Source organism: Lithobates pipiens, unplaced genomic scaffold (genome assembly GCF_037356315.1).
Source record: "Lithobates pipiens isolate NorthernLeopardFrog02 unplaced genomic scaffold, aLitPip1_a1.2 Scaffold_3, whole genome shotgun sequence".
Classification (NCBI taxonomy): Eukaryota; Metazoa; Chordata; class Amphibia; order Anura; family Ranidae; genus Lithobates; species Lithobates pipiens.
The window spans coordinates 79,819,776-79,837,198 of NW_027507790.1; the positions used below are offsets into that span (position 1 = coordinate 79,819,776).

General features: G+C 44.2%; 1 protein-coding gene across 1 annotated transcript in view; it reads left to right on the plus strand.

Annotated features, from left to right (window-relative positions):
* DENR (density regulated re-initiation and release factor) overlaps positions 1 to 17,423 on the plus strand; it is a 31,019-nt gene that overhangs the window by 2,034 nt on the left and 11,562 nt on the right. The window contains exons 2-4 of the mRNA XM_077461865.1: positions 8,553 to 8,671; positions 11,706 to 11,725; positions 15,045 to 15,129. Coding sequence (XP_077317991.1) covers positions 8,563 to 8,671; positions 11,706 to 11,725; positions 15,045 to 15,129 — 214 coding nt within the window. The 5' untranslated portion in view covers positions 8,553 to 8,562. The remainder of the gene's footprint in view (positions 1 to 8,552; positions 8,672 to 11,705; positions 11,726 to 15,044; positions 15,130 to 17,423) is intronic.

Consider the following 17,423-nt stretch of genomic DNA (forward strand, 5'->3'; position numbering starts at 1 on the left):
ATGTTTCACATTCAGGGAATAAGTCATTTCTTTATGCGCATGCACAGCGATGCAAAATCGCAAGCAGTTACAACCGATCACTTCTATGGCCGGGTGTAAACACCACCTGTGACTCGCCTGACATAACTGGGAATTTTAGGCTAGAGGACTTTTGAGTCTGCAGACGTCCATTTGAACGTAGCCTAAAGCCCCATACACACTATCAGATTGTCTGCAGACTTTTGTCTTCAGATTTACCAAAACCATGTAGTAGAAGGGCCTGCCTGATTGCATACACATTGAAACTCTTGAGGTTTGACCTCATATTATATGGTTTTGGTAAATCTGAAGACAAAAGTCTGCAGACAATCTGATAGTGTGTATGGGGCTTAAGAATGAACGGTACTGCATCGCATGCATGTCACTACAGCACTGTGAATGGGTTCTAAATAAAAGCAGGGCTGTTTTTTTAATTTGATACTTGTAACAATGTCAGTAAGATGTGAATTGAATTTCGAAAGTTGATAGTGACATTTAGGCTTTGTGCACACTGGGTGTTTTGCTAACCTTTCTACACGCCTTTCCTTCTGGCAACAGTTTGTCAGACACGTTTGTAAATTCACGTAATTTGTTCAGGCGCATCAAGCGCTTGGGTGTTAATTCCTTTTATTGGCTAGAATAATTTATTCTGGCCATTAAAATGAAATAATGCTCAAGCACTAAACACACAGGCGTAACAAGTGGTTTTGCTGCCAACACTCTGCTGCTCCTGGACTCACTGACCGGGGTTTTTTTTTTTTCTGCCTCTAAACGCCCATGGACACGGCGGTTGATTTACTAAAGGCAAATATACTGTGCACTGCAAGTCTACTTTAAGTGCATTTGCTCTAGATCTAGAGGGGAGGCTCTGCTGGTTTCATGTAATCATGTACAAACAAAAATGCTGTTATTTATTTTACTTGCATGTGATTGAGTATTCTTTGCAAAGTGAAATTTTACCTATTTTTCTAAGCTCTGGAGCAAGTGAACTTGCAGTGCACAGTAGAGGTCGACCGATATATCGGCCGATATTTGGCCGTTTTTAAGAAATCGGCATCGGCCGATTATTGTGCATACCACGCCGATTTGCGGGTAACACTATACCCGGCCGCCTGCAGTACAGACCTGTGTCTCCGCTGCAGCAGCATGTACAATTGATCCTCCATCCTTCCACCCTATAGTGGCCAGCCGCACGGGTGAAGGAGAAAGTTTCACTGGCACTGCACTGCCCCGCCCCTCCCTTCCCCAGGCAGTAGCAGAGGAACATCATTAACATATCACAAGCCTCCGCAGGAGATCGTAGCCAGCACTAGCTAAGATCCTCTTCCTTCCCTGCGGAGGCGGAGCCTGTTTCTATCTCACTGTGATTGGCTGGTCAGCTCATCAGGGCTAGGTGCATGCTATTGGGTCACGTGCATACAGATAGATGCCAGCTTGTATGCACGGTGAGTCAAAAAAATGGAGTATGCTACTGTATAAATTAATATCCTTTTAAAGTGAAACCTGCCATTTAGAAAATGGATGATCCTCCTCCACAGTCACCTCTATATACCACCCCTCTACATTCACCTCTCAGTACCCCCCTCCACAGTCACCTTTCTGTACCCCCCCCTCCACAGTCACCTTTCTGTACCCCCCCCTCCACAGTCACCTTTCTGTACCCCCCCCTCCACAGTCACCTTTCTGTACCCCCCCCTCCACAGTCACCTTTCTGTACCCCCCCTCCACAGTCACCTTTCTGTACCCCCCCTCCACAGTCACCTTTCTGTACCCCCCCTCCACAGTCACCTTTCTGTACCCCCCCTCCACAGTCGCCTCTCTGTACCCCCCCTCCACAGTCGCCTCTCTGTACCCCCCCTCCACAGTCACCTCTCTGTACCCCCCTCCACAGTCGCCTCTCTGTACCCCCCTCCACAGTCGCCTCTCTGTACCCCCCTCCACAGTCGCCTCTCTGTACCCCCCTCCACAGTCGCCTCTCTGTACCCCCCTCCACAGTCGCCTCTCTGTACCCCCCTCCACAGTCGCCTCTCTGTACCCCCCCTCCACAGTCGCCTCTCAGTACCCCCCCTCCACAGTCGCCTCTCTGTACCCCCCTCCACAGTCGCCTCTCTGTACCCCCCCTCCACAGTCGCCTCTCTGTACCCCCCCTCCACAGTCGCCTCTCTGTACCCCTCCTCCACAGTCGCCTCTCTGTACCCCCCCTCCTCCACAGTCGCCTCTCTGTACCCCCCCTCCTCCACAGTCGCCTCTCTGTACCCCCCCTCCTCCACAGTCGCCTCTCTGTACCCCCCCTCCTCCACAGTCGCCTCTCTGTACCCCCCTCCACAGTCGCCTCTCTGTACCCCCCTCCACAGTCGCCTCTCTGTACCCCCCTCCACAGTCGCCTCTCTGTACCCCCCTCCACAGTCGCCTCTCTGTACCCCCCCTCCACAGTCGCCTCTCAGTACCCCCCCTCCACAGTCGCCTCTCTGTACCCCCCTCCACAGTCGCCTCTCTGTACCCCCCCTCCACAGTCGCCTCTCTGTACCCCCCCTCCACAGTCGCCTCTCTGTACCCCTCCTCCACAGTCGCCTCTCTGTACCCCTCCTCCACAGTCGCCTCTCTGTACCCCCCCTCCTCCACAGTCGCCTCTCTGTACCCCCCCTCCTCCACAGTCGCCTCTCTGTACCCCCCCTCCTCCACAGTCGCCTCTCTGTACCCCCCCTCCTCCACAGTTGCCTCTCTGTACCCCCCCTCCTCCACAGTCGCCTCTCTGTACCCCCCCTCCTCCACAGTCGCCTCTCTGTACCCCCCCTCCTCCACAGTCGCCTCTCTGTACCCCCCCTCCTCCACAGTCGCCTCTCTGTACCCCCCCTCCTCCACAGTCGCCTCTCTGTACCCCCCCTCCTCCACAGTCGCCTCTCTGTACCCCCCCTCCTCCACAGTCGCCTCTCTGTACCCCCCCTCCTCCACAGTCGCCTCTCTGTACCCCCCCTCCTCCACAGTCGCCTCTCTGTACCCCCCCTCCTCCACAGTCGCCTCTCTGTACCCCCCCTCCTCCACAGTCGCCTCTCTGTACCCCCCCTCCTCCACAGTCGCCTCTCTGTACCCCCCCTCCTCCACAGTCGCCTCTCTGTACCCCCCCTCCTCCACAGTCGCCTCTCTGTACCCCCCCTCCTCCACAGTCGCCTCTCTGTACCCCCCCTCCTCCACAGTCGCCTCTCTGTACCCCCCCTCCTCCACAGTCGCCTCTCTGTAGCCCCCCACCTCCACAGCAGCCTCTCTGTAGCCCCCCACCTCCACAGCAGCCTCTCTGTAGCCCCCCACCTCCACAGCAGCCTCTCTGTACCCCCCCACCTCCACAGCCGCCTCTCTGTATCCCCACCTCCTCCACAGCCGCCTAAACTGTTAGATTTAATGAAGGAAAAATAAAAAAAATCGGCCACAAAAATCGGCTGCAAAAATCGGCATCATATATCGGCCATCGGCCGCCCCGATTTCTAAATATCGGCATCGGCATCGGCCAGAGAAAAACCCATATCGGTCGACCTCTAGTGCACAGCATATTTGCCTTTAGTAAATCAACCCCATAGGCTAACCTTGAGGGGCGTTTAGAGGCAGAAAAAAAAGCTAAACACCCCTAAAGCCCCATACACACTATCAGATTTTCTGCTGACTTTTTCCTTCAGATTTACCAAAGCCATGTAGTACAAGGGCCCGCCTGATTGCATACAAATTGAAACTCCTAAGGTTTGACCTCATATTATATGGTTTTGGTAAATCTGAAGGAAAAACTCAGCAAAAAAACTGACAGTGTGTATGGGGCTTAAGAGCTGCAGTAAAACTTCCAGTGTGCATGAGGCCTTAGACTGAAGTCATGTCATGGTTAAAATGTATGTAAAGTCAATGTACCGTATGTTGTAAAATGTATGTAAAACTTCTTTTTTAATCAGTGGAGTAGCCTTTCTCAAACTTTTTAGCACAGAGGAACCCTTGAAATAACTTTCCGGTCTCGGTGAGCCCCTACCACATATTACTATATCTACAACTCATGATACATTAGTGTGATGATCAGTGGGAAGAATGCTCATTAAACGTGTGGTCATTGGAAGATCTATCCCCTTACAGGTAGCGAAAAAAGATCAATGATGTCAGTATGAACGAATCTGATATGCAGAAATTACTCAAAGAACCCCTAGCAACCTCGGGAGGAACCCTAGAGTTCCATAGAACCCTGGTTGAGAAACCCTGGAGTAGAGTACTTAGGACTCACTTTTTTTGTCAATTTCCCATTACTTCCTGTTCTAGAGACACAGCCACATGAACAGGTTTATCTGTTGGAAGATTTTCTTTTACATCTTATTCCTGTGACCATTCAAACAGTTATGACTTCCATTGCTTTCTGCACTGGGGACTATAGTGACAGAGAAGATGAATCTCCACAGCAGGGAACATTAAGATAAAAAACCTGTGTGTGGCAGCCCCCCCCAGCAACCCCCTACCTGAGCCCCTTCTCTCTTCAGCGATGTCCACAATCTCCTCAGCCATCCAGGACACTCCTCCTGATTGGCTGGCTGACTGACTGTCTGACAGCTGCGGGAACCAATGGAACCGCTGCTCTGTCTCAGCCAATCGGGGGAGAGGGGGCGGGGCCAGTTCGGGGCTCCGCATCTGAATGGATACATGGAGCTCTGACTCAGCTTGGGTGACCCCTGTAGCAAGCTGCTGGCTGAGGGGCGCTCAAAGGAGGGAGGGGCTAGGAGAAGAGGAGGATCCAGGCTGCTCTGTGCAAAACCAACTGCACAGAGGCGGTAAGTATAATATGTTTGTTGTTTTAAAAAAAAAAAAAAAAAAGATCCTTTAAAATCACTTTAACCAGTTGCTGCCCGCCCACAGTCAAATGATGGAGGAGCGGTGGGGCTCTCGTTCTGGGACGATGTCATATGATATCCCAGAAAGGCCACTCTTGCACACCCACGGGGGCGCACAGTGTGACGGCCGCGCCGTGTTGCAAGGACATGGCGCGACCCCGATCTTTGTAAAGAGCCACGGCTCTTTAATCACTTCAGCCCTGGAAGATTTTTACCCCCTTCCTGACCAGAGCACTTTTTATGATTTGGCACTGCTTCGCTTTAACTGGTAATTGCGCGGTCATGCAATGCTGTACCCAGACAAAATTTGCGTTCTGTTTTTCCCACAAATAGAGCTTTCTTTTGGTGGTATTTTATTACTTGTGCTATAAACAAAAAAAATCGACCATTTTGGAAAAAAAACAAAAAAAACCTATTTTTTTACTTTAGCTCCAAAAATGTTTTTAGAAAACATATTTCTTCATCCGTTTAGGCCAATATATATTATTCTACATATTCTTGGTAAAAATAATCGCAAAAAGCATATATTGATTGGTTTGTGCAAAAGTTATAGCGTCTGCAAACCATGGGAAAGATGGCATTTTTATTTATTTTTTTACTAGTAATGGTGGCAATCTGTGATTTTGTTGTGTTTTTTTTTTTTTTTTAAATCGGGATTGCAATATTGCGGCAGACAGATCGGACACTTGACACATTTTAAGGACCATTGACATTTATTCAGCGATCAGTGCTATAAAATGCACTGATTACTGTGTAAATGTTGTCACTGGTAGGGAAGGGGTTAAATGTGTTCCCTCAGTGTGTTCTAACTGTATGGGGATAGGACTGAGTAAGAGAGGAGATATATCGTTGTTCCTATTTACTAGGAATAAACGACATGTCTCCTCTCCCCTGATAGCACAGGGATTTGTGTGTTTATACACACAAATCCCTGTGCTGGCGCTCAATGCACGCGATTGCCGATCGTGTGAACCGGGTCCCCCACCGTGCCACTTTCCCGACGTATATCGGCGTGAGGCGGTCAGCAAGTGGTTAACCCCTTGGCATCCACAGGCAATCATATGACGTCCTCAGCCTTTGTGGTGATATCTGAATGATGCCTGAGGCTACAGACATCATTCAGATATCGGCATTTTCAGCCGGCGATACTCTACGCCATAAGAATGATCATAGCAGCTGTTCCACCGCTTGATCATTCTTATGGGCGGTGAAAGGGGAATCCTGGATGTGAATTGGTTAAGCATGTGATCGGTCTTGTCCAATCACAGCCGGTCACATGTAAACACGGAGATGCCGGTAATTGGCGCTCCTTGCCTCACACTGACGTTTTTTTGGTAAAAAATAAAAAAACCCAGCAGTGATTAAATACCACCAAAAGAAAGCTCTATTTGTGTGAAGAAAATGATAAACATTTCATAGTTGCAGTGTAGCATGACTGCACAATTATTCAAAGTGTGATGCTGAAAGGTGAAAAATGGCCTGGGCAGGAAGGGGGGTGTAAGTGCTCAGTACTGAGGTGGTTAAGTACTCCGTTTCATTTTATATATACCATAAACCATACTGAATTTTTAACTGTGTTGTAAAGCCTGGTACACACTATAATTTTATTTTTTTTTTCAATCAAGCCGGCTGAACGAAAAAAAAAAACTGACAGAGTACGGTACTAATACATCTGATGTTAGTACAGCAATCTTACTGCTGTGCTATTTTTATTTTTTTTCCTGACGGGGACTGCCCTTCTCACCAGAACTCGCTGGTCAGCACTCTCAGCTGTTGGATGCAAGTGTTAATTGGATGCCAGTTGGCTGCTGGTATTCAAGAATGCTTGTTTGACAGAAGCCGATCATGGGATCAGCTTCTGTCAGACAAGCAGCTGTATGCACGGGACAAAATTTGGCCAGTTTTTCTACTGTAACGGACGATGTTGTTTGATATCCGGTCTGTGTACCCCACATAAAAACATACAGCTTACAAAGGCTTGCTGTATGTTATACATGCAAATACCACATGGTTGGTAATCGCTTTGAACTGATTCTGATGGACTGTGTCACAAAAAATTGTTTTTGTGTTTGAAAGAGAAGTTTCACCAAACATTCCTTGGCCTTTTGAGTCTATTAATAATAATAATAATTATTATATATATTTTAATTTTAATCAGCAGTCTGGCCATGGTCTGTATTCCAGCTTTGTGAGATGAGCGAGAGATGCTGCTTAGCACCAATTCTGTTGGTAAAGGGCACACCCACGTTTTGATGTCCCTGCTGTGTGTGTGTGTGTGTGTGTGTATATCTATATTATATATTTTTATTTTTTTTGTGGGCAGGTTAAAACCACTAGGGATTGATCTAGGGAAATCATTTACTGCTACGTGCAGTTATATGTGTAGCATGATCTCAGACAAAAAACCCTCTTGTTACAACCCAGTCTAATACAAATGCATGATTTTTAAATCAATAAAAGTTTTTTATTAAAGACAACACAAGGCACTACATGGTATCATTGCATAGGTATACAATCTTTAAGCAGTATTTTCCATAGTCAAAACAATCTATAGGTGTTGGTATATGTATAACATCTCATTTATCTTATACCATAAAAACATTTTGTAATACCCTGAGTTCTCGGCACCCATAACTAAAGCAGGTACAACATACAAACAACAGGAAACAAATAAATCAAGTACGGCGCTGTCACATCCTATCCAGTTCCTCCAGAATACCTCTGCACAATATATATTGCTTGTTACATCCACTCTGGGTGTTGCTGCTCTTATTAAAGTCCACTGGGTGGCAGACAAACTCGCTCTTCTTGATTGGTAGATGGGCTTGTCTCCTCCCCTAGATGTTAGGCTCCCTGTGATTGGCACTAGCAGGGAGGGCGGGGAGGGTGTCAGCGTATTTATGCTGTAAGCACACATTAGGGCGTCACCTGAAGGAGGCCACGCCTCCGAAACATGTTGTCTTGGGAACAGTTATAGCCAGCGTCAGAGTCAGTACACACGTTGAGAGATCCGCCCCCCCCCGTTGCGAGTGACGTCATCCAGAGCCGGCAGGTCCGTGCGTGTGAGGCGTGGAGAGAGAGTGTACCTGCAGCCAGCAAGCGAACCGAGTACTTAACCATCCGTATTGCTAGCTACTGCAGGGAGCCTAAAATCGGGGAAGGAGGCAACAGTGGAGGCTGTAAATACCAATGCTACTACTCAACGGATGTTTGTGAGTGACATACCTGGCTTTTTTAACCTTTTACTGAGTTAAATAAACTTTAATGCACTAGGGCTGGTGTGCGCTCTGTTTCTCTGTGCTTTTTACAACATACAAACAAAACAATAAAGGGAAGAAATACATAAAGAATTCGTAAGCAAAAACTCTCCAGTCCGACTGGTGATGTGCATAGGAGTAACCATGATCTTAAGGTACTAGCAGATCTCTCTTGGCGAGCCACCTGTTTTAGCATATAAATCTCTGAAATTAGCGCACACAGGCTACTATCCCATCAGTAGTCTAATGCCAGCTGTGGGGGTGCCACCTCTGGAGAGTTCAACCAACTCTGTCATATACTTTGAAACTTTTTTTCGAACAAATGCATGATTTTAGTAACAGACATAAAATGCATTTACAATTATTGGGCAATTTTGTCATAATACATAATTAATATAAGATTTAAATGCAATGACTTGTTTTTCAGGATCTCTGAGATGGCTAATACAGCAACTGAGAATCCAGAGCCACATTCGGATTTCAAAGGAGACTCTAGAATTCCCAAGGTGGATGGTGATTATCCACTAAAAGTTCTTTATTGTGGAGGTATGAACTTTGCTTACTGCTCTCTTTTCTCTTGTGTGCTCAAAGCTGGTTATTGTTCGGAATCAAGCAAAAAGTTCCCTGAGCACCCAAATTGTTGCGTTAAAATGTTTTTATGTGTTGAGAAGGGCAACGTAAGGAACCTGTGCCCAGACTAAGTATTTCCATATTCTGATCAAACATTAATACATGCCCTCGTTTACCTCTCTATCATTAGGCATTGTAGAGAAATTCATCTTTAAAATTCACAACTAAGGCACTATAGCAGACTCCCAGCCCTCTAATATAAACAAATACTGGGTGTTTCTGAGCTTTTAGGAACTGATAGAGAATCGACTTTATGGCTTGTTTGCACCAGGCCTTTGTGGTAACATCTATTATGAGCACTGGTGCGCTGCTGTGCTATTCCTTGTAAATTGCACCCTTCGATATCTTCACTTTTAGGTTGAATATACCGGTATTTTTAGTAATATTTTCTGCATATAAAGATCAAAATATATATGGGTACAGAATAAAAAGGGGAGGGGAAATAAGTACACAACAAGAACAAGAAACAAAGGGCCTTTCAGAGGCCATAGGCCACAGAAAACCACATCATGTAAGCATTTTACAAATTATCACTGGGGGATAATGGGGAAATATAGGGATGAAGAGAAAGTAAGAAAAGGAAAAGGGTAATTGAGTGTCGTATTGGCTGGAAAGTGATTTTTTCCAGCCTCTCCCTCCACAAATGAAGTCAGCAGCTACACATACTGTGGCTTCACTGCTAGGTCCCTACTGCGCATGCACGGAGCACGCTGCTCTTTTACTGGCCCAGCAGCAAGGGAGGAGGAGGGGGCCGAACTTCTGACATACCTCGCCGTAGTGAGGACAGGGTACCTGTCAAAAACAGGTACCTGCTTTTTTCAGAAGACCGCAAGAGTCTTTGTTGTGAACTTTTAAGAATCTTTAACCCTTTTGTGGTGGAATGTAAAACAAATTTTGACACCTAAACCAGCTTTGCAACTTTGACATGTTAGTACAATAATTGTACATATTTACAACTACTTGGTGTATGCAAGTGAATTACGTGTATCTTGCTGTTTTCAGGATAAATTGTGCTTTCGTATGTTGAGAAGTGAAGATTCCTCCTGTGTTTAAAAAAAAAAAAAAAAAAAAATCTTGCCCAGAATTTATTTTTATTTTTTCAAATGTAGCTGTATATTTCTTGTCATTATCATGGCCCGCCACCAAAGAAACATTTGTGTGCATTATTTGATATTTGTACCCATAGCAGAGCCACGATTAATAGTGCACATTTTGTTAAAACACACTGACTTTTGACCCTGGGACCATCCTAGATCACGTCTTGATGTGGCCACTTTATTTTTTATGTTTTGGTGAGGGAGTGCACTAGCTATCATGGCAATGATAAAATTAGGTGCTGGGTGGTGATACTTTGTCTCTGTGCTGGGAACGTGCTATGGGGCCAGCTTACAGTACTAATGCAGAAGTGCATATATGTGGATCCTTGGAAGAAGGCTTATGAATAAATCATTTCATAGTGGAAGCAGCAAGAGGTCAAGGAGGCTTGTTTTAATGCTTGCTGGGAATATGTAACTACTTTGTAAAGTTTACCTTTAGAACATGTTGCATCTCCTATTTGGGGTGTAATATGTTCCTGACAGCACATTGGTTGCGTGACAGTTATTTTTACACTAAAATCTAGTGCAGCCTTTCTCGACCTTTTCAACACAGAGGAACCTTTGAAATAACTTTGGGATCTCAGGGAACCCCTACTAAAAATGACAATATCTACAACTCAGGATACGTTCATGTGATGATCAGTGGGAGGAATGCGCTAACTTACACCTGTGGTCATTGGGAAGAATTATCTCTTTACAGATGGCAAAAAATAAATAAAAACTGGACCCCCTAGCCACCTCTGGAGCCCTGGTTGCTAAAACCCTGAACTAGTGCATGCATTGTGGTGTCGTCCATTTTGAATAGCACCTCAGCACACTATAGCAATGCACCTACATACCTTGAATTGCTTTAAAAGAAAAGAGTAACATCTGTCAGGGTGGGTTTGCAGCTCAGTTATTTCAAAGAGCTGCCCTAAAATAACACATGTTTATATGCAGCATTAAGGATGAGCATCCAGCGTGTTCGCACACCCCACGTGCGGAGCCCGCTAGGAAGTCGGCACTGTGCTAATCACAGGCAGTGAGACATTGTTCTGATGCACGGCTGCAGAGATTGGGGAATGTCTCACTGTCTTTGATTAGTGCAGAGCAGTGCCAACTTCCTGGAGGACTCTGCACGTGGGTGAGCGAACACCCTGGAGCTCACCCTTATGCAGCATAACGCACGTAACTGCACTGCAGATTTGTAAATGGGCATCTCCGGCATATGAGCTTGGAAGGGAGATGAAGTAGTCTTACATTTCTGATTCTCTGCTTTGGCAGAGAATAAAAAAATTGGTTGTTGTAATATAACAATGTAAGGGTAGATATTCAGGTTCTCAGTCCATTAATGACTAGTTCTTACAATCACACATGTAGCTGCAGCCAGAATCAACCTTTATACAGCCTAAATTGGATCTTCACTCACAAAAGGGAGTTTGTTCCTATCCAACCCTCCACGTGCAGAAATAGAGCTTTCCCCTCCCCCTCTATTTCTTATATTTTTACATTTTTCCTTCTGACTTCAACATTCTCACCGAGTCAGGACTAGGAATAAAGAGTTAGATAGAGGGTGGGCCTGGCGTGCCTTATCGGGAGCTGACTGCCTGAGCCCAGAAGTGGCAGTGCCCGTTTTTTCAATTCTGAACATTGCTTTCTTCGCTGTCTTTCTCAACTTTCACTAAGAGATATTGGAAGATAAGCAGTGATCACTATTAAGGTGATTATATCACTACAAAAGAGAAAAACAAATTGTTGTTCTACTGTATTTTTCAATATTTATATTTCATTAATTTCCTTGGACTACTAAAAAATAAAAAAAAAATTAAAAAAATTGTTTAACTTACATTATTTTTGTTTTTTCCTCTTTACAGTGTGTTCATTGCCAACAGAGGTAAGCTAAATGATTCCCTGGTGGGGGTTATAGTGGGGGTTATAGTAAAGTTCTAACAGCACAGAATGTGAACATCTCTGTCCTAATGTTGCAGAATTTAAAGAGACACCTTTCCTATTCATGGCAAAGTGACCATGTCTATGTAAAGGCCCCCCTCCCATACCAAGATTAGCAGTGTTTTGCTGTTGCTCCTTCCTCCATCTCAGCATGTACTGTAAAATGACTGGTGTCAGGGACCCAGGGAAGTGGTGGCATCACTCTTGATGTGACAGTGCTTGATCCTAGCGAATGACTGCTAGTCCTGAACAAAATCGCAGGGAATGAGGTCATATGCTGCCCTATATGCAGAATTCTGGGATAGGTGGTAGGGTTATTTATAAGCAGTTGGTTGGAGGCCCTTTTGTAGAGGCGTTGTCACTTTGCTTTGCATGGGCAAGGTGACAGTGTCTCTCTGTTAGGATCATATTTCCAGATCAGGCCAGAAACCTATGCAGCATGCTGTAGTCAGACAATGGTAGACCACAGTGCAAGATTGGAGCTTTGTCTGTGTCAGGTAATCGCCAACTCTGTTGTGTTGATTAAATATTTAGAAGCTTTTCCCTATTAAAGGGTAACTCCAGTTTTCTTGAGGAAAATCCCCTCTGGCAATTTTAACAAACTTTGTAGCAGTTTTCTACCTTTTTAATGCTCTTAAAAAAAAAAAAAAAGCGGTTTGTTTCACTATGTCCTTTTACTGATTGATTTGAATGGAAAGGAATGATTTGTTTTGATCACTTGGTGCAATCTGTATTCTAATGAAAAAGCTGCAGGGTCTGCATCCCTTTAGAAGTATTTAACCCTTGGGCATTATTTCCTCAAAAATTCCTATTGTAGGGGGTGCTTAAAATTTGACATGTATCTTAGTGCAGACTTCTGGGAAAATCAGTTAGCCAATCACACAAGCAGGAAATTATATTTCTGGGTGTTCTGTATACCAACAATGTACAGAGAGCCTCCAGTTTCCAATATTGCATTGAATTTTACAGAACATTACAGTGCTGCAGACTGAAAAGGAAATGTTTAATAACATGAATTGTGTAGCAACTGTATTTATTTATTTTTTCTTTTCTATGAAAGTGGATGTGATCACTTCTGCCAGACTTAATTGAGTTTTTGTAATGAGAATTATTCAGTGTGTGTGTGTGGTTAAAAACAAAACAAAAAAAACTGAAATGTTAAAAAAATATATAATAAAATCATGCACATATGCAAGATGTATCTACATATGTTCATACCTGTTACGCTACACATTGGGTATACCCTAAAACTCTGTGCTCATGCTTTGATGGGGAACTGGTGTCTGTTAAACCTCATCGGGCTCTACCACCCCCGATGCAAAGCTCCTCCCCCAGGAAGTGCAAGTGCATTCAGACACTCTAGCCACAGGGAGCCTCCACATTCATATACTGGTCTCCTGCACTAACATTTGTTACATTGTGGCATGCCAGAATTCTAAAGAGTGTCCTAGACTCTTTATGAATTCCCCTGACCGTGTGGTAATAAAGCGGGTGTGAGGGGGGGAAAAAAAAGTCGGGTTCAAATACTATAGCCGCAGACGTTTAACTAAAGGATACTTGCATGTCCAGGTATCCAGCGCTATCCTCACCCAGGCCAGTTCTTTACTGGTCTTCGGGTCCCCGCCATCTTTAGTGTGTGGAAGCCAGCTGTGACTCTTTGCGGCCTCAAAACTGGCTTCCCACTGCGTATGCATGAGCCACACTGTTATTTGTAAATGGTTCTGCAGCCTTCTGAGACCTGTGCCATGTCCCAGCGGCTGCAGCCAGGGAGGGAGGGGGGCAAAATTCTGCTTGGATCACCTAGGAGATCCGAGTGGAAGTGGGTGCCAGTACCTGTCAAAACCAGGTACCAGCTGCTGAAAAAATATGATGTGCCAAAAGTAGAAGAGGTGGGGGCACAGAAAAGCAGAGCAGCCTTTTGGGTGAAGTTCTACTTTAAATTGGTAATCCATTTAACAATAGTGAATTGTCAATCGTTTGGGTAGCCACTTTATCCCCACATGAGAGAGACAATAGGGTAATTGCAAGTAGATAATATACTTTCAACTTTGGCTGAAAAAAAAGTGTACTGTCAGTGTCAGTTTAATATTCAGTATTAAGGCATTGCCTCAATCTTTGGTACTCAGTAGAAGATCTCTTTTAGGGGGTTCATTTTAGTTTAATTGATGTCCATGTATGTGACAGTAACAGGTTCAGGCTTTATTGCAGAGACCTACATGCAATATTTTCCTCTAAAGTTCAACTTTAATAAGGAAGCCCTGTTCAGATTCTAAGTTATCCTGAAGTTTACCTTTGTTGGGCTTCGTTGGTATATTAGGGATGTTTAAGGAAAGGTGTAGATAAAAGAAAGCTGGCAGCTCGATCTTCTGCAATGAATGCAATTGTGAATCCAGTTGTGGCGCAACATTAACACATTTTTTTTTTTTTGTAAAAATAAGTGTTATCACCTACTGCAGTGGATTTGCACAGAGTAGCCTGGATCCGCCTCTTCTCGGGTCCCTCTTCAGTGCTCCTGGCCCCTCCCTCCTGTTGAGTGTCCCTAAGCAAGCTTGCTCTGGGGCTCCCGTGCCGAGCCCAGTCCATTCAGACATGGGTCCGTGACCTGGCCCCGCCCCCTTTCTCTCCTCATTGGCTGATTGACTGACAGCAGCGGGAACCAATGACGCCACTCTGCTGTCTCAGTCAATAAGGAGGGGAACCCTGGCCAGCTGATTATATTGCTGGGTCTAGAAGAGGCTCAGGTAAGTATTAGAGGGGCTGAAGGGGGCTGCTGCACATAGAAGGCTTTTTATCCTAATGCATTAAGATAAAAAACCTGAGTTTACAATCACTTTAATTATAGCCCTGTTAGCCATGTTTTAGGAAAGAGTTGTAAATATGAACAACTCCCTCCTCTTCACATATGAAGGAAAATTATTTTCTGCAGAACCTTATTTAATAACATTCCTCTTCTGTATTGTTACTCCTCTGGGGATTTGTCTTTATCTGTTGGATTTGAAATGATGGCATTATGTTGATGTATTCCTTTGGGGACACACTGTTCATCTAATACTGTGTGATGTCAAATGATTTCCAGTTGAAAATTTAGTATATTCTATGACCTGCCATGGGAATCAACTCTTCTTGGATATTCTTCCACATTCTTCTTCTTACAGAGTTTTTGAGAAAAAAATGTAGTTTATTCACTGTGTACTTTAATGTCTGATGCACTTTTTTTTTTTTTTTTTTTTTTTTTTTTTTTTTGTATCGCTCTTGTTTTGTAGTACTGTGAATACATGCCAGATGTACCAAAGTGCAGACAGTGGCTTGAGAAGAATTTCCCAAACGAGTTTGCAAAACTTACATTAGGTGAGATTACCATGTATATGCTTTATTACATCTCTCAAGAATGTCTTTGAGGAATCTACTAGTTGTTACAGAAACAGCAGCAGCGCAAATAATTTAGTCAAGGTTTCCTGCTTGATTTGGGATGTCAGCCTTGGGTAAACAGAAGTTTTCTGTCATTACTAATTTCACCATGGGTTTTTTTTTTTTTTGCACATTCTTTATGAAATTTTTTACCATCATCTAACTAGAGCAGATCTTGCAAACCATACAAAAGAAAACCCGGAAACAATACAGCCTCCGTCCACCCGAAATCGGGTGTGCAAATAAAAATCAAACAAAATCCACAATACCTAGACCCATAGGTTATCAAAGTGAAATTTAAATTACAAAGTAATCAATTATCCAGCAGCTAAGATAATAAGACGACAGACTACACATTTGATATACACAGCTGAGCTGGTGCTTCCAAATAGTCCACCTGAACTTTACAACATAATCTGATTGTAATTGAATGTACAGTTGTGCTCATGTTTACATACCCTGGCAGAATTTGATTTCTTGCCCGTTTTTCAGAGAATATGAATAACACAAAAACTTTCTTTCACTCATGATTAGTATTTGACTGAAGCCATTTATTAATCAACTGTGTTTACGCTTTTTAAATCATGATGACAACAGAAACTACCCAAATGACCCTGATAAAAAGTTTACATACCCCAGTTCTTAATACAGTGTATTGCCCCCCTTTAACATCAATGACCTCTTTGAAGTCTTTTGTGGTAATTGTAGATGAGGCTCTTTATCTTAGATGGTAAAGCTGCCCATTCCTCTTGGCAAAAAGCCTCCAGCTCCTGTAAATTATTGGGTTGTCTTGCATGAACTGCATGATTGAGATCTCCCCAGAGTGGCTCTATGATATTGAGGTCGGGAGACTAAGATGGCCACTCCAGAACCTTCACTTTATTCTGCTGTAGCCAATGACAGGTCGACTTGGCCTTGTGTTTTGGATCGTTGTCGTGCTGGAATGTCCCAGTACGTCCCATGCGCAGCTTCCTGGCTGATGAATGCAAATGTTCCTCCAGTAATTTTTGATAACATACTGCATTCATCTTGCCAACAATTTTGACCAAATTTCCTGTGCCTTTGTAGCACACAGATTCCCAAAACATCAGCGATCCACCTCCGTGTTTCACAGTAGGAATGGTGTACCTTTCATCATAGGCCTCGTTGACTCCTCTCTAAATGTAGTGTTTATAGTTGTGGCCAAAAAGCAAAATTTTGGTCTCATCACTCCAAATGACTTTGTCCTGGAAGGTTTGAGGCTTGTCTCTGTGCTGTTTGGCATATTGTAAGCTGCATGGTCGAGTCGCCAGGAGAAAGCCATTACTATGCAAAAATGCCACAAATTATCCAGATTACAATATGCCAAACAGCACAGAGACAAGCCTCAAACCTTCCGGGACAAAGTCATTTGGAGTGATGAGACCAAAATTTAGCTCATTTAGAGTCAAAAGGGTACCCTAAGTTCTCTTCTGTATAATGGTTCTGGGTTTGATACTAGACTCATTTGAGACAGTTACTTTTGCCCAATTTCACTCCAGATCCCTTCCAACCCAACATATTAACAATGTGGAACGAACAAATCTATTCTTCGGTTTGCCCAATGCTTCTGCGCAGCCAAAGCTCTTTGCGACATGGTAGATCTTCAATCCTGCCCTGGAGTTGGGAAAGTCTTTCCTTTACACACCCTGGAAGGTTTTAACAGCAGATGTCAGGCTTGTAGGCTAAGGCAGAATTTGCAATTCTCTGACTGTCCGGGGTACTTGGTCCTCACAGGAGTTGAAACATCCCTTGAACATTCTGGTCCTGAGAGACTTTATACTATCAACCATGCCATAGCAGTGGCCTCTGTAAACATCAAAGGGTCATCAGACATCAAGCTGCCCTAAGAAAAACAAGTCTGACAACTCTTCTGGGTGGAAACACGCATTCCAGCTTTCAGCTGTCCACATCCTTTAAGTAGACCATTAGCAGGTGAACTTCCTAAACCATCAATATTTTAACCTGGGGGGGGGGAGGAGGTAGGAGTTTAGGTAGTTTTTACACCCAGAGATCTTTCAAATTATCAAAGGTGGGGAAAGCCGTGTGGATACCTTGGCCTCTAGATTGAACAAGCTTAAAGCGCTTGTTAACCATCGCTGTTGTAAAAATAAAACTCCTGCAAGGCAATGGCATAATGTGCTAGTATGCATCGCATACTAGCACGTTATGAAATACACGCCTTAGAATGAAGCCCTCCAGCACTTTGCTCTCAC